This window comes from Panulirus ornatus, chromosome 4 (genome assembly GCF_036320965.1).
Source record: "Panulirus ornatus isolate Po-2019 chromosome 4, ASM3632096v1, whole genome shotgun sequence".
Classification (NCBI taxonomy): Eukaryota; Metazoa; Arthropoda; class Malacostraca; order Decapoda; family Palinuridae; genus Panulirus; species Panulirus ornatus.
Genome location: NC_092227.1, coordinates 68,358,352 through 68,382,494, shown reverse-complemented (window position 1 = coordinate 68,382,494; position 24,143 = coordinate 68,358,352). Strand labels below are relative to the sequence as shown.

Here is a 24,143-nt window from a genome sequence, read left to right as displayed (position 1 = left end):
ATATATATATATATATCGTGAATGATTTCGTGTAGCCTCTGTATCTTGTATCCTGACATCAAGCCACAGGTAAGCAAAATACATAATACAAAAGAGCAACACGATTTTGAAAAGCGTTTCAAGCAATACTGAGCAGCTGGTGTTGGTTATATAATCAGGTTAAGTCAACACGCGAACTGCATCAACTCGGAATCATCTAATCAGATCTCTGTGTTGGACGATAAGCAGATGTGGATTTCATAGTTCCCTGAACTCCACTTCTCAATATTCTATGATTCCATATCGTTTTTCTAGGAAAAAAATAACACACGTCTCGAGTTTACTAGATATTATCAAACATATGTATTGTTTCCTACATATCAACCTAATTACGGCGTCCATAATATCATTTGATTATCATTATCAGTTTCCCCTATGAACTACACTGGCAGCAAACGTCCCAGAACAATACAAACAATATCGATAAATTCAACTTTAGTGGTAATTCAACCATCATTAACAAAATTATACACCTGAAAGTGAATAGCACAAAAAAAACCTACAGGTAACAGTTAAACGTTTGAGATAGCACTTTGTTGCTGGGATATACAGAGTGTTATCTTTGTATCTTACACTATGAAGGCTTCTACGCATGTCGAAATGTTAGAAGAAAACTCAGAAGCTCTCCCTTCCGTTTACTCACCACTCCCATGTATATATATATATATATATATATATATATATATATATATATATATATATATATATATATATATATATATATTCCTACAAGTCCACGGGGAACTTACCGTGTTTCATTTTCCCCGTGGACTTATAGGAATATACTTGATCACACGCAAAATTGTGATCCTTTCCAATATATATATATATATATATATATATATATATATATATATATATATATATATATATATATATATATACACACACACACACATAAGAGTATGGTCAAGAGAGATGGTGTGCTGAAAAGGTCTGGATATATGAAGAGTGTGAGTGAAGTAAGGGTGACAAAGAGGATGTGTCAAAAGAGGTGGGAACATGGAGAAAGGCGAGACCGAATTGGAGATGGAAGGATGGAGTAAAACAGATTCGAGCGATCGGGACCTGAACGTGCAGGAGGGTAAAAGGTGTGCACGGGATAGAGTGAATTAAAGCGATGTGGTTTACTGGGGTCGACATGCTGTCAAAGGACTGAACCAGGACAGGTGAAGCATCCGGGGTAAATCAAGGAAAGGTCTGTGGGGCCTGGATGGGGACAGGGTGCTTTAGTTTCGTTGCACTATACATGACAGCTGGAGAATGTATGCAAGCAGATGGGGCCTTTCTTGGTCTGCTCCTGCCGTTTCCTCTGTCAACGAGGCATTTATATATATATATATATATATATATATATATATATATATATATATATATATATATATATATATATATATATATATATATATATAATTTCCCGCATGGTGGCGCCAAGAAGAGATGAAGAAATGGCCTCATTCGCTCACATCCACACTCTGTCATGTGTAATACACCGAAACCACAGCATCCTGTCAACAACCAGGCCCCACAGACCTTCCTATGGTTTCCACCGACCGCTCCATATGTCCTGGTTCAGCCCACTGATTCCAGTTCAACGATATGATTAACCCTCTCAAATGCTATTTCACCACTTGATTCTGTAACACACATAAAACCTCGTTAATCTGCCACATTCACCTGCTCACTCCTAAACCTCAGGTGCACTCGAGTGAACTTGGAAGTTTTTAAGCCCCACTTTAGTGTAAATGGCCGAGGACATACGAGGCCAACCGAGATGTTTATGATAAAAGTTCTTTTCCCACTATATACAACTCCTCCTCCTCTGGGTGTGAGCCAAGACCGTAACATTCCGACATTTAACTAAACTACACAACAGCGTGGAAACATGTCTGCTGGGTTTCCAAAGCCTCTCGAGGAGCAATCAGGTTTCCATTAGTCTCTGGGAGAGGTAAATGCATTTCATCGCTGTAAGGATCTTGAGATATTGCCTTACTGCATTCCTACGCAACTGCTGGGATAATGTGTGGCGGGTCCGAGTTTAACTAGTTCAGTTGTTGGGGAGAAGATGAACAAAAGAGCGGAATACTCGTTCAAAATACTGAACAACAATATATCGACAACATACGACGAAGGCCAGCGTACAGTGTGAACTTCTCCAGCATAACGGTACGACACTTTCTTGGGTCATAAAGCCGTGTTCAAAGGTCGTACTTACCTTCGTCCTCAGGGATTGATGTACTGTCCTGCCTAATAAGTTTAAAGAAGTGGGCTCGTGTGGGTCATGCCTAAACACTTTCCAGTATCATCAGCACGACACATGCGACGACACGCGGGCAGACAAGGAAAACCATCGTGGTCAATTAGCAGAGGGACCTCGCGCGCCGGGCAGGACAACTAGATCCAGCAGCGAGCGACGCCAACCGAGGGATTCCTGCCAGACTTCGAAAACACAACATTCTGGACTGGTAGGAGAAAGATGCCCTACAACGGGCACTGAAGCCGGATGAAATAGCAATCTTCTATTATCATGCCTTAAAATACGTTGAACTACCACACTTTCGCCTAAGAAAATAAATCGATGATGCTTTCGAAATCTGCTCATGACGAGCTTCCCTTGAGCAAACGTGAGAGCGACACTACCGCCCTGTGAACAAATGTATCAAAAATGAATACAAAGGAACTCAAACAGTGACAGACCACTGGGTGCTTTCGAGGCTGCCTGTGATAGTGCTTGGAGAAGACATAGACAGTTCTACCTCAACATATCAAGCGGAAGGTTTCGCCTGCCAGTCTATGACAGTGAGCCCAGTGTAGACCTGTCCTATGAGGCACTGTCAGATCAATGCCCTTGATTATACCGTGCAAATGAGCGGCGAGCGGACCCGCGTGAGAAATTACTGTGTGGAGATAACTTTGGGTGGAACGCTGTCCTCGCCTCTGCTGTTGTTGTCTTTGCTCCTAAGTTCTTCTTGCTGTTGCTGCTGTCTTTGCTCCTAAGTTCTTCTTGCTGTTGCTGCTGTCCTCGCTAGTGCGATTCCACTGCTGTCCATTCTAAGCTCTTGTCGCTGTATTCAGGTTGCCAAAAAATAGCCTGTGAAACCCCGCGCCCCTTAGTTCCATTCAAGCGGCTGTCAGTTCTTGTGTGTGCTCCCTCCATATAAGACCCCCTAAAAATTCTATTTCAAAAGCGCTGTCAATTCAGCGGAAATGTGGAGATAACCGAAGGGAAAAATCACTCTAATGGGCATGGGACTGGAAAGGTTCAATTAGCAGGACTCTGGATGGTGCACTGGTTTCAACCCACTGGTTATCTACCGCACGTTCACAGCCCACAATGACCCAGGTATTTTCCTACAGAATTTCTGTTAATAACAAATCCAAAGTCATGTCTTTGCGCTTTTGGAGGGAGTTCAGATTGTCGGCTTCTACAGACTTCGGAGTAGGACCTTCCGCATAAGACTTTGTGTGACAGTAAGAAAGAACCAAAGACGACCTGAATTATGACTACCTGATCCCCCATGCGGTGAACCTTTGTTATCTGCTCTTTTCCCTTCACTCTCTGTGAAGCAGATCATCAGAACACGTATAAATATAATCAACACATGAACTAAAGATGAAGAACAAAAGACACTAAGAAGAGGTATACCAACACGAGAAGCAAACACATTACCCGTGTCAGGAGAGCCGACGGGCCAACATAACCCGGAACAAGAGTAACAAATGATCATAGAGATCAAATCTACTGCAAGCCAGTAGTGGGCGGACGTACCTGCTCGCGAGACTGCTCTTCGATGACCATCTTGACCTCCAGGGACTGTCGCGTCTCCAGGAAGGCCCGACGGTGCTTCTTGTCGGCGAAGAAGTACGACATGAGCCCCAGAAGAGTGGCGGCCGACACCAGCAGGAAGTTGGCCCCGACCTGCCGAAGTAAACACTCTAGTTAGATCTGCAGATAAGATGACGATTGAGTTTCATAAGTTAATGACACACACAAAGGAACTGTTCCCACCATCACCTTAACAAGGGGTGTGTTAACACCGAACTGAATACGGGAATATCATACAGTGGCACTTATGTGAAAAGATTATGGCTTTGCACAAAAGCCTGACACAAAGATGATCAGGTGATCATATTTCCAGAACACAATGTCCAGTCGTAGGTAATGGATCTTCCAAGAATGCCTCCTTCTGCACTTCCGAAATTCTTCACTGTATTCTGTCCATCCTTAAAAACACCGTTAACCTTTGCATTAATGGTATGGAAATCACGTCATTATCATACTGAAGTTATTAACTATCAGAAAACAGTTGTAAGTCTGCGAGAAGCGAAAAGACGCGCCAACACACCATCAACCTGGTAGTGAAGTGTTCCATGAGTTGAGGTTTCAGAAGATGATGATGATCACTGCCCTTGACCTGTTATCATGAGGTGTTTGCTTTTCCAAGGTCCATGACCAATCCTTCCTGACTCGTTATTAACTAGCCGTTACCGTTAAACACCAGCAGCATAAATAAAAATAAACATTTCAAGTTTCTTTTCTAATGATAAAAGACAATAAAATCCCTGCTCCACTTCCACTCTGCTGTATGACAGTTTCGACTCGCAACTCATGTCCACACCACAGAACGGGACCATCACGAATATGACACTTTACTATGATCTTTATCTGAAGATAACGAGGAGGACATAAGATACACATGACTCTTGAAGGAGGATCATGTGTATACGGAGTATGTATAAGCCAATTTGGAAAGATATCAGTGAAAACCGAGCAACATGGATTTTAAAATCAGTTAGTTGGGTGGGGGTGGGGTGGGGTTGGGTGGGGGTGGGGGGGTTGGGGGCGATGATCTGTCGATAGAATGTCATAATTACAAAAGGGCACAACACGTTAATCTTCGTAATGGTCATATATATTTTTCTGTCCTTAGTGTGTGAAACATTAATTGAAAGAGAAAAATAAAAGTGAAAACATCCAATCTGCTGTATAGAAATACGAAAAAACCTATGATGCAAATACTGTGGCGCATTAAAAATAAAAAAGTAAATGACCTATTATAATCCAGTCCTGAATTCCTTTTCACTCGTCCAAATTTTTTTTGCACTATCGTTATAAAACAAGGAAAGTAATCAGGGGAATAACTGATGTTAGGGGTCCAGTCACCTGTGTAAGCACATACGAGGCAACGTAATTATCCATATCAAACTGTACACACTAGGACGTCTCCCGAATCCATAGAGGTAACTCTTCATCAAGAGATAACAAGAATTGATAAGGAACACATAACACTCCCTTAAAAAAAATTCCTCATTCGTAGTGGCCAAACATTACCGCAATATCTGGTTTGAGTAAATTCGACTCTTTTGCAAATATTCTTAAACCATAATGTGGTGAAGTGTGTGTGTGGTCCTCAGACGCACACGTGACCCACACCTAGCTACTGTGGTCGCCAGACGCACATGTTACCCACAGCTCGCTACTGTGGTCGCCAGACGCACACGTGACCCACACCTAGCTACTGTGGTCGCCAGACGCACATGTTACCCACAGCTCGCTACTGTGGTCGCCAGACGCACATGTTACCCACAGCTCGCTACTGTGGTCGCCAGACGCACATGTTACCCACAGCTCGCTACTGTGGTCGCCAGACGCACATGTTACCCACAGCTCGCTACTGTGGTCGCCAGACGCACACGTTACCCACAGCTAGCCACTGAAGATGAGCAAAGCAAACCTGGGAATATTTCTCTCTTCACAGTTAGCGAGGCTGATGGGAGTCGAACCTTAAGCAAGTCGGACAGAGAAAGACATTACTCTCCAGGTTCTGTGTGGGTAGCAGCAGGAGGTGGGCTGGTAACCTCGGCCACAGGGGTGGGGGAGGGGGCTACGCTCTTTACTATATACCACCAGAAACGACGGCCAATCATCACAGGCCTTCTACAAGGGTTTCCCCTTCCCCTGCACCTTCCCCTACCCTCCTCACAACCCACAGCCAAGCTCTGATGACACCCACACCACTCGTTCCCCGCCCCCCCTTTCCAATCGGTAAAAGAAAACAATAAACATAATCTTACTTTTTCCCCTCGACACAGGATATAATACCAGTTCACTGATGCTATAACTACTCCCTGAAGGTGTTCAAAAAAAAAAAGTAATAATTCGTTCATCGCGGATCACAGAACTATCACTGTGATACGAATACGGTGACGAGGCTGCTGCAGGTCAAATATGGAGAGGACTAACCATATCCTGACAGCCGTCAACACCTGCTGGGTGTCAACACAGGCTGCCGTCAAGGAACGCACACAAGGAGTCGACTGGGATATATTAACACTTGTCAGGTGAATACTTGCCTTCGTGCCATTACTGGCCTCTAGGTATCATGTAGCCTGACACTACCGACCTGTGCAACAAAAAAAATGACAAAAGACATTTAGACTGCAAAAGCTTATGCCAAAGCCTACCAGATGCCTTAAGAGATGTCGAGACACAATAATAGTTTCATAAAAATCCCCAAGTTAAGATGGCCGGAAATTAGTCACCACTGTAAAGCTCTAACTCTACGAAATCCGTGATGGTCATCAAAAAGAAGAGGACTTGGATTCTACGTGTTAAAGGAGACTTTCAAAGACATTAGATATACGGGAAGTGAGTGTAGTGGGGCGACAGTTGGAAGGGGTTAAAGCGGTCTCTTTCTTTGGGTTGGGGTGCACCAAGGCGTTCTTCCAACAGGAGGGAAAGGAAGCGAAGCAGGCGAGCAAGGATCAGAGCTAGTCAGAAGCACATCCTATTAGGAACGGAGGAGGTAATGCCATCTGGGCCATACGCCTTGATCACCAGAAGCTGGGAGAGTTCTCGGAAGACCCTGCACGATGTAAATACAGGAGGTGGCATATGTTCAGTGAAAGAAGAAACGGATTAGATGCACAATCATCCAAAGTTGAATTAGAGGAAAATAAAGCTATTTAGAAAGCTATACACTGATCAGGTTTGGTGAGAAGGGAAAACATGAATGAAAAATGTTATTGGATATAATTTTGATTGAGGATCAGAGAGATTTGACGGTAGAAAAAGTCAAATCAGCACACTTGCTTTTTATGAAGGTGTTCTTGACTTTACCATGAATAGCTGTGTAAAAATCCCGAGCAGAGATGAAAGCAGAGTGGGTTTCAGGGGGAAGAAAGAGCTTCATGGTAGAGCTCCATCCCTGCCAACATAACCGACGGTGAAAGTTCAGCACAACATGAGGCACCCCGTCCTAGAAAGCAGTACCCGTGCCAGAGCGAGTCAGTGAAGAAGCCACGCAAATATGACCGCCCAGCTCTCACGAAGTGCCAAAGATGTCGCTCCGAGGGTGGGCGGGAGAGAGAGGGGGAGGGCGTGCCTAATCAGCGGTATTGGTCTGAAGTGGTTACCTGTGCACTGGTGCCTGGTGATCGACTCCAGCAGTGACGTCCCTGGGTGCATGGTGTGCTGCTGTACCTCCTGCAGTCTGCTAGTCATACCTCCACAACACTCACCCACCCTGCCATAGTCATCTTCACCAACCTCCCTCCTCACCAGACCCTCTCGGCTTTGAGCTCCCATCTTACCGGCCGACCACACCACCACTTCCCAGAGTCGGCTGCCCCGTGCGTGTTTCTCCCTCCCCTCGCAGCCAGTATCCCTCACATGTCAGGAACACGTGAGGGGTTGCGGAAGACAGAACAATGTTCCCCCAAATGTTGACAAGATAGCTATCGAGGCCACGATGGTTTGCGCCAACCATATAAAGACCTACCGGGGCCACGGGACGGGCTGTGAAAGGAAAGGTGCTCAGAAGGCAGATGGAATGGGACCATGAGACAGGGCGTGAAGGGGAAGATGCCGGGAAGGCAGATGAAACGTGGAAAAGGTAAAGACTGAGGATCTGCAGGCGCAAGAGAGAGAGAGAGAGAGAGAGAGAGAGAGAGAGAGAGAGAGAGAGAGAGAGAGAGAGAGGTCCCCAATACAAATGCCAGATAATACATTTTTCATCTCTTCTTTTTAATCTCCGTCATATTTAGAACGTCGGGACCTTGATGTGAAGCACCACCGTAGCCTCACCAGACCACTCGTCTTGAGAGCCGCGAGCGAGGCTGGTGGGAGCTGGCCAGATGTTCAAAGAAGACGTAACATTCAACATCTCCTCTGAGGTGGTGAGGAAGCTGGGATGAGGGAGAAATCCGCCAGGAAGCTGGGATGAGGGAGAGATCAGTCAGGAAGCTGGGATGAGGGAGAGATCAGTCAGGAAGCTGGGATGAGGGAGAGATCAGTCAGGAAGCTGGGATGAGGGAGAGATCAGTCAGGAAGCTGGGATGAGGGAGAGATCAGTCAGGAAGCTGGGATGAGATGAGGGAGAGATCAGTCAGGAAGCTGGGATGAGGGAGAGATCAGTCAGGAAACTGGGATGAGGGAGAGATCAGTCAGGAAGCTGGGATAAGGGAGAGATCAGCAACGTCATTAAGTAACGCAGCAGCAGCAGTATCTACTTAATCTACTAAAACACATGATTTCAAGCCGAACTTTCACTCGAGCACTTTCACTGCAATTTTCACTTCTACTAAAGCACATCTTCGCAGAGTTTTTGCTTCTTGCCAGACGTTTGATCATAAGTACTGCTGGTGGATGGATCTGAAATGTATTGAACACGACATCCGTCTCTCCCTCACACCAGCAGGTCACGGGACGACCGCCAGAAAGAGACCAGTAAACATGATTTCCCGCAAAAGATACATTCACGTAAAAGTGGTTGAAATTCGAGGCACTTGAGTAAAAAGAAGTCCCGGAATAATCCGCTTCAGTAACGGAACGAAATAATGTTACTTTGTTACCACCGCTGCAAATCAGGGGAAAGAAAATTGTAATTCAAGTAAAACTTTTACCCCAGAATGTAAAACGTTGTTAAGCTGCCCAGCACACAGGTAAAAGCGAGCTGTGAGTGTAGTACATGTGTGTACAGCTGTAATGTTATTGTCACATCAAGAAGGCCTCCTCAGACCACTCTGACCTCCAGCTGTAATGAAATTCTCATGACTATGATTTCAATCAAATGATCAATAAACTTAATTGTATCCATTTACCTAACAACAAGAGCACATTTCATCAAATTTTCCCCTTAGAAAGGCCACTCTCCATTACTTTAACATCTTCATTTTCCCGAGGGAAAATTTCGATGTGAAAGAGCTCACAGCACTGACGTGTACTGGACTGGAGCAGCGGGAACAGGTCGGGGAACACCTCACTGACGCACATGGGATGCAATGCGCACGAACACAAGACACACACATCAGGACTTTCATAACGACAATCATTTCGGCCAGAAGGTTGGGGTAATGTTGGAGCAAAGCCTTACCTCTAACTGGCAGACAAGCTTTGGGCCGCTATATACAAGGATCAGAGATGGTCTTGCAGAGACCCGTTGCTTTCACTGATGATGGTCTTCGTACAGATCTTTCCTTCCTTGCAGGATGTCCCAAACTCTACCGTCTGTGTCCACAGTGGGTCTCCAGGGTGAGTACGTCAGACGTCTTCGTGTTCACTAGTGTCTCAAGTCTTGTTGCTCAATTCGGCCAACTTCATTATGCTCTGTTATTCCCTCTGTTCACCAGTGGAATAATGAATCGTCCCAGGCCACTGGTATACGGCAGGGAAGTACGATCACGACGCTGGGAGAATCAAGAAAGTTTACGGTCGAGATTGAAATGGTGGTAGGAGGGAGGAAGTGGCGGGAATAAGTTACACACTCCCTTTTCTCCCCAGGAGACTCGTCCACACACACACACACACACACACACACACACACACACACACACACACACACACACACGTTGAAGCAATGTATGAGGTGCCAGCAGGTGACCTGTGATGGTGACCTCAACAATGTAACGACTGAAATGTCTCACAATGTGAGGGTCACCAACACGCATCACACCCTGGTGCTCCAGAAGCCACACGTCCCTGACTTGCCTCCCTCCCTGCACTGCCGGAATCATCCCCGGACCCTCTCCTCCAGACGGAGGTAAGTAACACCTGCTACGCTCGCTCCCAGCCTCCTGCCTAACGTTAACTCCACCCTAAATCTCCTGATCACAATCTAATCTCGTTCCATTCATCTCTCGCTTAAAAATCAGAATCTTATCTTGCGTCTTTACCGTTCCCCTTAATCACGCTCATCACAGAGGTTAACCCTCTTGTCTTACAATCTAACACCTTCCATTAATCTTGAAACCTGAGCAGATACTATTAGTCTCGGCAAGGAACTCTTGACAATGATGGTGATACGAGAGTGAGGCAGAGACCAGCAGCCACCGTGTATAGCTTGTACACGACCCGATCTGTGCACCTGTGATCGTCTTGGTCACCATTAAGTAGTGGTCATACCACTCGCCCAAGTCTCACTGTCTCCCTGTCAGTAGGCTCCGCCCTTACAGGTCTACCACCCTGCCACCTACCTTGGTAAACTCTCTACTATAGCACACTCCCACTCAACCAACACACTCCTAGTCAACCAACACACTCCCAGACAACCAACACACTCCTAGACAACCAACACACTCCCAGACAACCAACACACTCCTAGACAACCAACACACTCCTAGACAACCAACACATTCCCAGTTAACCAACACACTCCCAGACAACCAACACACTCCCACTCAACCAACACACTCCTAGTCAACCAACACACTCCCAGACAACCAACACACTCCTAGACAACCAACACACTCCCAGACAACCAACACACTCCTTACCTCCACTTCAAACGTAAAAGTATGCTTGTTATATGCATTTCGACCTAAGCTGGATCACAAGCAATCTTTGCAACAAACACTTGCACGTGAACACAAGTACACTATATTCAACCCAGGTGCCTTGTGAGCTGTTGGCAGCGGGAAGAGGGGGTCTCGGATCACCCTCATGCTTCAAGGGCCCGTCCACCACTTCCCCCCCCAAGGGATCTGATACCTTCGGCTTACATTTTACTGCGGTGTCCTACTTAAGAGAGATTTATGTTTAAGGTATTGGCTGGTTGCGTGAGTCGCCTGATGAAGAGAGAGAGAGAGAGAGAGAGAGAGAGAGAGAGAGAGAGAGAGAGAGAGAGAGAGAGAGAGAGAGAGAGAGAGAGAGAGTTGAGAGTTGATGAATGTCGGGAAGTCTGCGGCCCAAGATAAGCAGCACAGTTTGTCGAGTGTGATGCAGCCGTGGTCTGAGAGCCACACCAATCCTCTCTCTCTATTTACTCACGAGTCACTGGGAATCCCCATGGCAATCCACGGGGACTTCGCATGACGCCAGCGGCGCTGATCATGGCCGCTCTTCCCTGAAGAAAACTACAGCAACAAAAAATGAAGGGCAGCAGGATTGGTGCAGACTGGAAGCAATATGTTCCGTCAGAGGAAGGGATGAAAACGACGCGGTTCTCAAGGATAATTTGTATCACGGATGAGTGACACGGGCGAGATGTCAAGTGGGTGACGTCAGCTGGCGCAGGCAGGAGGGTGTCAAGTGCGTGAGAGGCGCCACCTGCCCTGATCTCACCTGCTCTACCTCCAGCCTGGCAGGGGGTCACTGCTGAACCAGTCTGCTGGTTTTGCTGTGGGATATCGCCTTCGACGCTGTTCACTTGTGCAACAGAACACCCCTTATCCTCTCAATCATTTATGAACACCTCCCTCGATGATGTTCATCACTGAACAATTCTCCTACTGGCTGTCAACCTATCACTAAAGATTTCCTTCGATGCTCTTAGATGTTCTGTTGAACTCCACTTTAAATTGTTCGCTGTGCTGCTGAACACTTGGTCCTGTCCTCTCTGCTTCTCAATGTTCACTATGTTGTTGAACATTTCATATTGTAAGTGTAATGATGAACACTTCGTCCATTCCTCTCTGCTTCTCAATGTTCACTATGTTGTTCAACATTTCATATTGTAGGTGTAATGACGAACACCTCATGCTATTCCGTATGGGGCTGAACATTTCAGACCGTCCCTTGTGTAAATGAACACCTTACACCTAACTCCTCTACTGAACACCTCACACCGCTCCTTGTGCTGTCAAACATTTCACTTGTTCACTTCTCTACCGAACACCTCACACTCGCCCACCGGGCATATGAATACATCACCCCAGTCCTTGCGGTAGTGAACACTTCACACTTGTTCACTGTGCAGGTGAACCCCCACAACCCCCCACAGTCAGTGGGCGCACACGCTGACAGTGAACGCGCCCTGTCTTCTAATTAACAATTCCCATCAAAAATATTCCGGGGCTTATGGTAGCACGGGCAGATACGGAAGCCCCTCACGTTTTAATGACCTGACAATTAAATACTACAACAAGCTCCACCTGGACTTGGGGGGGTAAAAGTGATTCTTTGCCTTAATTAAACATGCCAGCGATGGCTCTGTTTATCAGAAACGCCCTAATGAGGGAGGCTTACCACTCACGAAACAAAAGATAGCAACCTTTTGAGCTTCTAATTTACGTTGTACTGGATAACGGTATAGAGATGTCTGTACGCCCACATAATGCTGATACTCATATCCACATAGATAGCGAGGTGAGACACAACGAGTCACAAAGTGCTCATTGATTCGTAGAGTTATCCATTAAATCGTTTCATTTTTCACCCAAAGTTGAATTCTAAACTCTTCTTAACTATTCCCTGAACTAACAGGAAAAAAAAATTCAATTTGTAACCCAAATTCTGAAAGAAATCAATTGATTTGTACCCTAAACTCAGAATTAAAATCTCTCGATGTGTCTTCAAAACTATATCAATCATAATCTTTTCATTTGCTCCCTTAACTAATCAATTATTGAGAAACTGATTCGTACTGGGTTTTCATGACTGGACCCGCTCTATGTAGCAGAAACACTGACCAGCCATCAGCAACAATGAACAGCTGACCAGCCAGCATCAATACAGGTCAGTCAGCATCAACACCTGTCACAGCCACATCAACACTGGTCAGTCAGCATCAACCATGATTAGCCAATTCTCACACCAGTCAGCCACCCCAAGAAGATCAACCAACAACCACATTAATCACCTGGTATCCAAATTAATCAGCCAAGTAACCAAACAAGGGGACCAGTACCACCATGATCACCTGGTAGCTGGTGTGATCGTCCAACACCACACTGTAATGCTTAACACCCACTGATCAACTGGCACCAGTACTGATCAATCATAGCCAGAGTGATCAGCCTGCACCAGATTGATCAGCCGAAAGCCATGACGATTAGCCATTACTGGCGTATACTAGCCAACAGCCACCCTCAACAACCAGAAACCCGAATTAACAAGCACCAAGAACTAGCCTGATTTACAACCTGCACCAGCAACAACCACATAAACCACCCAATAGAGGCATGAGCCAACAAACGCACAAACTAACCAACCAAATGGACCTACCAACAACCACATAAACGAGCAATCAACCATATGGACCAGCCAACAGCCACATGGACCGGTCAATTACAATATGGACCAACCAACGACCACATGGATCAGCCAACAACCACATAGATTTGCCATTAACCACACAGACCAGCCAACAACCACATGGACCTACCAACAACCACACAGACCAGCCAACAACCATACCGATCAGCCTATAACCACATGGACCAGCCAATAACCACATGGATCAACCAAGAACCACAGAAATCAGCCAGTGTATATGACCACTTACCAGCCAATACCAGAAGTGAACCTCCATCAACACCCAACACCAAGTTTCATCATTGCCATCAACCCAACATACCAGTGCTCCTCAACCCTCCTCAACATTCAACACCAACCATCATCAATCAACACTCGTCAACACTAGCCATCATCAATCAACACCCACCAACACTAGCCATCACCAACCAACAACTACTACTAGCCATCATCAATCAACACCCACCAACACTAGCCATCACCAACCAACAACTACTACTAGCCATCATCAATCAACACCCACCAACACTAGCCATCATCAATCAACACCCACCAACACTAGCCATCACCAACCAACAACTACTACTAGCCATCATCAATCAACACCCACCAACACTAGCCATCATCAATCAACACCCACCAACACTAGCCATCACCAACCAACAACTACTACTAGCCATCATCAATCAACACCCACCAACACTAGCCATCATCAATCAACACCCATCAACACTAGCCATCACCAACCAACAACTACTACTAGCCATCATCAATCAACACCCACCAACACTAGCTATCATCAATCAACAACTAGTACTAGCCATCATCAATCAACAACTAATACTAGCCATCATCAATCAACACCCACCAACACTGGCCATCATCAATCAACAACTAATACTAGCCATCATCAACCATCATCAATCAACACCCACCAACACTAGTCATCATCAATCATCAACACCAGTAATCACAAACCACACCAGAGGCCACGCCCAGTAACCCAACACAAGACTCATACTGAAAACAAACTAAGCTAGATACTGACGTGGATTTACCTAGATACTGACGTGGATTTTCCTAAATACTGACGTGGATTTTCCTAGATACTGAAGTGGATTTCCTCAGATACTAACGTGGATTTTCCTCAGATACTGACGTGGATTTTCCTAGATGCTGACGTGGATTTTCCTAGGTACTAACGTGGATTTCCTCAGATACTGACGTGGATTTTCCTCAGATACTGACGTGGATTTTCCTAGATACTGACGTGGATTTTCCTAGATACTAACGTGGATTTCCTCAGATAGTGACGTGGATTTTCCTCAGATACTGACGTGGATTTTCCTAGATACTGACGTGGATTTTCCTAGATACTGAAGTGGATTTCCTCAGATACTAACGTGGATTTTCCTAGATACTGATGTGAATTTTCCCTGATACTGACGTGGATCTCCCAGGGTACTGACGTGGCTTCCCCAAGGTAATGACGTGGATTTTCCCCATAAATTGAGGTGAACTGCCCCTGACACAGACGTGGATTCCCCCAGATACTGACGGGGATTCAGGGGGAGTAAGACTACCTGACCGGAGACAATATTAGCATATGTTAACAGGTGTGGGTAGGATCCATCCCCCACCCACCCCATCCCCCACGTCACAAAAGGCCCCCTGGCAGTCAGTGCCTCACGTCTGACGTGCCCCCCCCTCACGCCCTCCCCAAACGCCGCCTCCGAAAATTTAAATGCAAATAGAAATTACACAATGTCTCCCACGGCAGGAGGATGGGAAGGTGTACGGTGGGGGGAAAAGCTTTACATAATCATGGATGTGTGTGTTCCTGGTGGTGACGCATTCACGGGCCGCCCGCCATGGGGACCAGCGAATAGGTTCGAATCCTGGTGGCGGTAGTCGGTCCACAGTCAACCCAGCTGTTCATCCTCCCCTAAGTGTTGGTCGATAAAACGGGTACCTGGCTCAAGAGTGTATATATCGTTTATGAAATGACCTTGATTAGGGCCTCAATTGCCCGTGCCGTCTCAACTAAAATAAAAACTCTATATAAGATAAGGTTCCTTATACAGGAATAGAAACAAGCCAACAAAATTCAGTTTGACACTAATGAATGAATATAATTCACTGTGAAATGACAGATTTCCTACACATAATGTAAGGACATCCTGTGTGTGTGTGTGTGTGTGTGTTACGGGGAGATCCGTCTCTTACTCATACATATATGGACTACGTATTGACTCCTCTTGTCCATATACACACAAACATACACGCGAGATATACACACAAACAAACATCTTAGCCCTGCTACTTATCGTAGCGCATCCTTGAAGGCAAGGGAACCTTGTCAAAGGAGTTATGGGGTTAAACGCTCACAAATTGTCTATGTATATATACATGTGTATATGAGGCTTCGAGGTTGCACTTCCAGTAGGAGCAAGGAAATGGACTCCTTTGGAGCGAGGAGGTTCCAGATGAGGTTCAAACTCCTTTCCGTCCACTGACGATGCCAACCTTGCAGAAGGTGGCATCACGCTCGCGGTGTAAACCAAATCCGGTGGAGTCCTGAACACCCTCTCTCCCTCTCTCTCTGTGAGTGTGTGCGCACACATCTCCACAAGCTCTTTCACCATTTCCATTCGTAATACTGAATACCCCACGCTCCAAAATTATACTGTCAACTGCCACATAATTCACTTTCTCATTCAAACCGCCCATCACTGATACCCGGTCTCTCACATCAAAACTGCTGACACACTCACTCAGCTGCTCCCAAAACACGTGCCTCTCATAGCCAGGTGCATAAGCACATAATCATCCATCTCCCACTATCCACTTATATCTCTACTTACATCAGTCTAGAATCAATTCCCTTACACTCTTTCACACACTTCCACAACTCCTGCTTCAGGAGTACTGTCATTTCTTCCTTAGCTCTTCTCGTCTCACCAACCCCTGACTTTACTCTTAAGACACTTCTGAACCATTATTCCCATTTACCCTTGAGCTTTGTTTCACTCAAAGGCACTGCTTTTTGTCTGCAATATCTACAAACGCTTTTCTAGCAGTGTTTTCCCACCTCCCTGCTTCACAACAGCAGACATAAATATCTCAGAATTTCTCCCATACATGTTGTTTCTAATGTCACACACGAGGAAAATCCCATAACCGAAAGTTTCTACAAGTATGACACCTTCCTATCTTCTTAGACGAGAATATGACACCTGAAACGACTCTGGTCATGTTGTCTTCTGAGATGAGACGTTCACTGACATTGTGACTTCCTCTCTGACCCCGCCGACTCTTAACTTCTGGAGCACAACGGTGCGACGATTTGAGTATGACGACGTGACCCTCTGATTTGACCCCTCAAGGGTTGTACCGTCGTGTTCCAGCCTTATTTTGAGTTATCCCTAATCAAATGTTGATTCTTTGTCAGATATATTTGTATCCTGCAGAATCCACTGCATCCAGGTAGAGGCAGCTCAGTCACATCCCAGCCTTATCTTGGGTTCTCCTTATTCAAATGTTGATTCTTTGTCATATATATATTTGTATCCTGCAGAATCCACTGCATCCTGGCAGAGGCGGCTCAGTCACAAACATATACTCTAAAGTAAAGTCTGACCTTTGACCCTATACAGGCTGGAAAAAACGAAAGGTCACACACAACCTCAGTGGGCTGGAGTTTGAGGCAAAACCCAAAATATGTAGGCAAAGTAAAGTAATTCATTCGTATTTACTACATGTTCAAAGGAAACATACTGGCAAGCATGCATTAACCTTTACGTCATTCGCCATCAGCATTCACATGAAAGAAGTGCTGGATGTTAAAAACAATACATATTGTGTATCAAAAGGATAGTCTATAAAACATTTCCAACCCCTGTGATGTGGCCCCTGCCTGCTGGACGTACCTGAAGGGGAAGACAGATCTATAGGGAGCAGAAATCTCCGCTTTCCAGAGTCCGAACATCTTTTCGTGAATAGAGGATACTATTTGGATCTGTACAACGTCATATTCTGCTGAAATAGAGACTGGTGTCAGAATGCAAGGAGTTGCTTCCAAAAATTATCATTCTTCTTGTCTTGCCTCCGTGCTGGATAAAAACGCTCAAACTTCAAGAGAGTTCTCAGATACTGGCTGGAATTAATGCAATTTCTGTGTTCCTGGAACGGTGTGTGAAAATTCGAAGCGCCTTTCCAAGAGCTCCGGATCCTAAATTCATGATCTTCAGGTGTTAAGTGAAACGCCTCCCAGGCAAATTCATAAAGGCAAAGAGAGAGAGAGAGAGAGAGAGAGAGAGAGAGAGAGAGAGAGAGAGAGAGAGAGAGAGAGAGAGAGAGAGAGAGAGAGAGAGAGAGAGAGAGGTCGACTTCTGATTATCATTATCATTATCATCATAATGGTCTCTGAAGCATCGCTTCAGTAGCCGGGCACTTTAGCCTACCACATGCACCGTCCGACACCAGCTTGGTGACGGACGCTGACCCTGGCTGGCAACACAGGATCCTAAGAAAAAAAAAAATATCACAAAGTCTTTATGTTCTGTCACACACTTCCATCAACGTGATTCGTGGCTTCCTCTGCGAGTGCTCCTCCTCCTTCGAAACCAACGGAGTCTTCTGAAACAAGTGTGTGTGTGTGTGTGTGTGTGTGTGTGTGTGTGTGTGTGTGTGTGTGTGTGTGTGTGTGTGTGTGGAGGGGGTGGGGTGTCAGTTTCACAGGCGATAGGTACAAAGATTATACGACACCTCAAATCGAAACCTCGACCCCATTCTCTACAGAGGAGGAGAGAAATACCCAACTATAATAGCAGAAAAATCTGTAACAAACCCTCATCTGCAGTAGGGTATAGTTAGGATTCGGGAGGCAACAGCCTTGAGAAACATTTTATGAGGGAACAGCAAGGGACGAAAACTACATTGAACAGCTGCAGGAACAGCCAGGAGGAACAGATGTGAGGGAACAGAACAGCTGGGAAACTTGTGAGGGATCAATCAGGACTTATGAGGGACCACCTGTTTGGGAACCTTTGCGATTGTCACTTGGGACAAACTTCTCGAACACCAACACAGACGTCAACTCCTTCACTTATTTGTTTCCATGTCGTGTCGACAGCTCGGCATCTGTGACAACCCAGTTACCATGCACTGCACGAGAGATCATTACCGTGCTCCTGGCTTCTTCTAGAATCTTATGCAGTAAAGCATTTTGGGAGTAAAGAAAGAAACTGTTTTTCAGAAGCGTTCAACTCGGTTACATGCGCCTATCTGGGAAAGCTGTCCAACTTGGTTTTCTAAGAAGTAATTACGCCAACATGAGACATAGATTGAACTAGAGATGATGGAGAAGACTTGAATGAAGCGGAAGATTGAAGAATTACGTCACTAGCGTCTGACTGAACTGGTTTATACAATGAAGCAAGAAAGTCGACGATAAAAAGCCGGAGTTAGAGGAAAGTGAACTGAACCCTGACGAACACTTGGGGTCAACAATTGACAAAACACGATGATGGGCTGATCCACGAACAACTAACGAAAATACACCAACCACGGAGAAAACTGGAAACATATGAACACACAGACGGAGGGAGGAAAGACTAAACGTCGAGCCTCGAGATCAAAGTCTTGCCAGATCCTAGGAAAACCTTTCAACCTTTCATCAAGAATTGAACAAGCTTCCCCAAAACCTCTCTCTCTCTCTCTCTCTCTCTCTCTCTCTCTCTCTCTCTCTCTCTCTCTCTCTCTCTCTCTCTCAAAAGAGTGAGGTGTGTGTGTGTATGTGTGTGTGTGTGTGTGTGTGTGTGTGTGTGTGTGTGTGGGAAGAGAGGGTTGTAAGTGTTTTCATGCGAGGGTTGGTTTGCAACACGGGTGTGTAATGTTACCATGATTGTATATTCTGTTTATGAATGAGGTGATGAGGTATGTAAATGTCAGGGGATTGGAGAGAAGGATGGGTCTGCAGGTTGGTAGAGGTAGGTGGCATAGGAGGTCGGTCACTTAAATGCTGTTTGCTGCACCAAAACTGCCGTGGTTGACCCGAGTGAGACATTGCAGAAGCTGGTGTAAGTTTGGGAAAGTGTGTCTGAGATTTAAGAACATAAGTGAAGTTATTAAGTTTAACTGGGGAGATAGAGACAGGCTGGTTGTTGTGTGAGTTTGAATGGAGAGAACCTGGAGGAAGACGATTCCTGGGAGCTTAAATAAGCCACAGGGGTGAGCGGTGGTGCTAATGTCCCGGGTGCATTAATGAGAGGTCCCTGTACTATATAAGGGTAATGATGGGTATGTTTAATGGTGAAGTAGTCTCGACGGTGATGCATGACTGGAAGGCGAGGGTGGGTCTCAGAGCAAATGGTACAGAAGATGGTGAATGTGGTGGAAATGAAATTCTTGAAGACAGTGAGTGGTGTGAGGAACGTTTTTCGAGGAAGACAAGGAAAGGGAGACGTGTGGACGTTTCATTCTTCGAGTGGACGCTTCATTCTGCCTTACCTATACACACGACAGTTGCCGGTTCTCAGTTCACAGACATAATACTTTCTATACACATCCTGTATATCAACACTTGGCAACACGGAACAAAATTCTTTATCCTAAAATTCTGATTTCTCTACCATGTGTACAACCACCGGGGGTACAGCAGGATAATATCTCTCCGACGCTCAATGAGAACTAGGTTGAGAAGAGCTGAACCTTTCCCGGAAACCCGTGACCACCATTAAGCGACCAGTACACCTTCAAGCACACTACTCCTATACCTGGCTCATTCACTACCTATACCCACCCATGCATTATTCACATCCCTTGATCGAAACTCCTCCCTGATGAACACCGTCTGTCTACTTTCTCGTCCGATCCTCTTTTCTCGGAACTCAACAGCTCGAGGCTGCGTCTTCTCCTACTATGAAATTTCTTACTATAAGTCTCACCATAAGTCTCCATTCCAGGGAGCTGTCTCCGTTTGTACTGCACAACAAAACACCTATACCTCGCCTCACTGATCCGATCTCTCCTAGGTTGCCATGTGGCTCAAAGTCGCCGATTCTCTTGAACTTTGTTTTGATGTTTCGTATATCCCATCCCTCAACAATTTCTACCATCTACGTGCCTCCCTGCCATGAAGCATTGTTTTTCTTCACCCCGCTTGCTGAAATCCTCAAATGTGAGGGATTTCAATGTACACCACAAACACTGGCTTTGTTCTTACTCAGGATGATTCCGGTGGAGCCGATGCTTTTTCTTCTCTTCTCCCTAATGGTCTGGAACAAATAACTAACACTCAACACGAGTTCCTGTCCGTCGCACCCACTCCTTAACATACCTGAAGGTCTTGTCTTACCCCTGAACCTTCACAGAACAGATGCAATGTCCCCTTGAGGTCTTCATATTGCAAGCTTACTCCTATAATACCCAACTAGGCAGGTCCTGCCTCATCCCTTCCTTGGAACGTCAACTTAGGCACTTGGGAAGGTTCGTTCGATGGGCATCCCTGCAAAGCTTACCTAATTACAGTCCTCGGGAGCAATACTGCTTCGTCGGCTAGGATGCCTCCAGTTGTGCTGCCCACTTAGCAGGGGTGATCTTGCCTTCGATGATATCCTACGTCGCTTTACAACTAAAATTTCATCCCTTCGATCAAGGTGCGATTACCTGTGTTATGACGCCTTCCGTAAAAGCAGCAGAGCGTTTCAGGCTAGGAAGCGATTCCCTCACCATGAATATCATTCCACCTTCATTTCTGCTCACACTTATGGTAAAGAAACTACGCTAACTACGCTCTCTTAAGAAGAGTTTCTGCAAACTTGACTTCTTTCAAATGATAAATCCTCCTGGTCCATAACCCAAAGCATCTCAAACAGCATTAGTAATTCAACCTTTACTTCTTCTCAGTCAATTGTTAACTCCCCAAATGATGAAGCCGCGCATTTCAGTATTTTCTTTTCCTCTAACTCTAACATTTGACGATTCCATTTCCAGCCCTCACCCGTTCCTACGTCCTCCTAATGAACCTATGTCCTCGTTTATAGTCTCCTCACGCGAGGTCTTTTGGGATCTGATCAGCTAAAGATGGACGAAGCGTATGAACCAGATGCCATACCTCCATGTGTCCTTAAGAAGCGTGTCCCAGAGCTAGCTGACATCTTTGCTCGCCTAATTCGTCTTAAAAAAAAAAATCCCTTTCTTTATAATTGTGCCTCAGTTCAGAATCATCTCTAAGGAACGTGAACGTTCTAACCCAAGTAATATTTGTCTCATTGCTCTCACTTCTGCTATTTCCAGTCTCCAGAAGTGTCCTTAACCATTACTTTCCTCGGTATTCAAAATTTCATTACGTCCACTAGTGGTCTTGACGTACGTGACCCATTCTTGGTCCTCCACTTCGAGGGTTTTGGAGACAAATATGTTGGGCATCTTCACACCCTTCACTCTTTCCCGGAAATCCTCCACAATCACGATCACAAAATCTGCTTCCCAAAACCAATCATATTGGTTGCAAGGAGCTTTCTCCGTATCCATCAAGGTTTCGTACAAACTCATCTGGAGCACTGCTCTTCTTCCACATCTCTCTCATTAAGAGTGGGATCAACGCGTTCCACCTCATCAAACCTCCTGCTACCAACTCGCTTCAACCAACCATTCCTATCCACGGCGACGTTTCCTCTTATCTATATCCTACAGGTATTATTACAGCCACTGCTCTCGAGAACTGTATGCGTCCGTCCCACACGTTCACATTTAGCTCCTGGGCAAGCGTCTGGCTACTGCTTTTAGTAGTTGTTGTGTGGAGAACAACCTCACGATGAATGACCATTATGACACCACTTTCTTTCCTAAAACAGCGATGCCCTGTGTGTAATCATCTTCCATCGTTAGTCTTTCCCGTTTTCAGTACCTTTCCTCTTCAAGAATCGCTGGTATATAAACCTGAGAAGTGCAATTCAATCCCTGTGATACTTTTACTATTACTGCTACTACTAATAATTTTATTATCATTATCATTATTATCATTATTATCAATATTACTATTATCATAATCATTATCATTATTATTATCATCCTAATTACAATTATCATTTTATTAATAATCATAATCATTATCATTATCATTATTATTATCATTATTATTACAATAATCTTTCATATTCAATTTCTTAGCTTTGATCGAAGATGGCCATGATTAAGGCATCCATACATTCGACGTGCTGTCTATGGACTGAACCAGGGCATGTGAAACGTCTGGGGTAAACCAAGGAAAGGTCTGGGGGCCTGGATGTGGCTGAGACGCTGTGATTTCGGTGCATTACACATGACAGCTAGTGACTGAGTGTGAACGAATGTGGTCTTTGTTGTCTGTTTTCCTGGCAGTGCCTCACTGAACCAGGGGGTAACGATGCTGCTTCCTGTGGGGAGGGGTAGCGACAGGAATGGATGAAGGCAAGCAAGTATGAATATGTACATATGAATATATGTATATGTATACGTCGAAGTATGTGTGTGTCTGTGTGTATATATATGAGTGGTTGGGCCATTCTTCGTTGGTTTACTTGCGCTACCTCGCTGACGCGGGAAACAGCGATTAAATATAATAATAATAATGATAATGATAATAATAATATTTTTTTTCATACTATTCGCCATCTCCCGCGTTAGCAAGGTAGCGTTAAGAACAGAGGACTGAGCCTTTGAGGGAACATCCTCACTTGGCTCCCTTCTCTGTTCCTTCTTTTGGAAAATCAAAAACGAGAGGGGAAGATTTCCAACACCCCGCTCCTTCCCTTTAGTCGCCTTCTACGACACCGCAGGGAATACGTGCGAAGGATTCTTTCTCCCCTATCCCAAGGGATAATAATAATAATAATTTTTTTTTTTTTTTTTTTTTTTTTTATACTTTGTCGCTGTCTCCCGCGTTTGCGAGGTAGCGCAAGGAAACAGACGAAAGAAATGGCCCAACCCCCCCCCCCATACACATGTACATACACACGTCCACACACGCAAATATACATACCTACACAGCTTTCCATGGTTTACCCCAGACGCTTCACATGCCTTGATTCAATCCACTGACAGCACGTCAACCCCTGTATACCACATCGCTCCAATTCACTCTATTCCTTGCCCTCCTTTCACCCTCCTGCATGTTCAGGCCCCGATCACACAAAATCTTTTTCACTCCATCTTTCCACCTCCAATTTGGTCTCCCTCTTCTCCTCGTTCCCTCCACCTCCGACACATATATCCTCTTGGTCAATCTTTCCTCACTCATTCTCTCCATGTGCCCAAACCACTTCAAAACACCCTCTTCTGCTCTCTCAACCACGCTCTTTTTATTTCCACACATCTCTCTTACCCTTACGTTACTCACTCGATCAAACCACCTCACACCACACATTTTCCTCAAACATCTCATTTCCAGCACATCCATCCTCCTGCGCACATCTCTATCCATAGCCCACGCCTCGCAACCATACAACATTGTTGGAACCACTATTCCTTCAAACATACCCATTTTTGCTTTCCGAGATAATGTTCTCGACTTCCACACATTCTTCAAGGCTCCCAGAATTTTCGCCCCCTCCCCCACCCTATGATCCACTTCCGCTTCCATGGTTCCATC

At 45.3% G+C, this 24,143-nt stretch overlaps 1 protein-coding gene across 1 annotated transcript in view; it reads right to left on the bottom strand.

Annotated features, from left to right (window-relative positions):
* Positions 1–24,143, bottom strand: part of LOC139767079 (adenylate cyclase type 3-like) — a 571,200-nt gene that overhangs the window by 77,087 nt on the left and 469,970 nt on the right. The window contains exon 3 of the mRNA XM_071696050.1: positions 3,809–3,958. Within this exon, the coding sequence (XP_071552151.1) occupies positions 3,809–3,958 (150 nt within the window). The remainder of the gene's footprint in view (positions 1–3,808; positions 3,959–24,143) is intronic.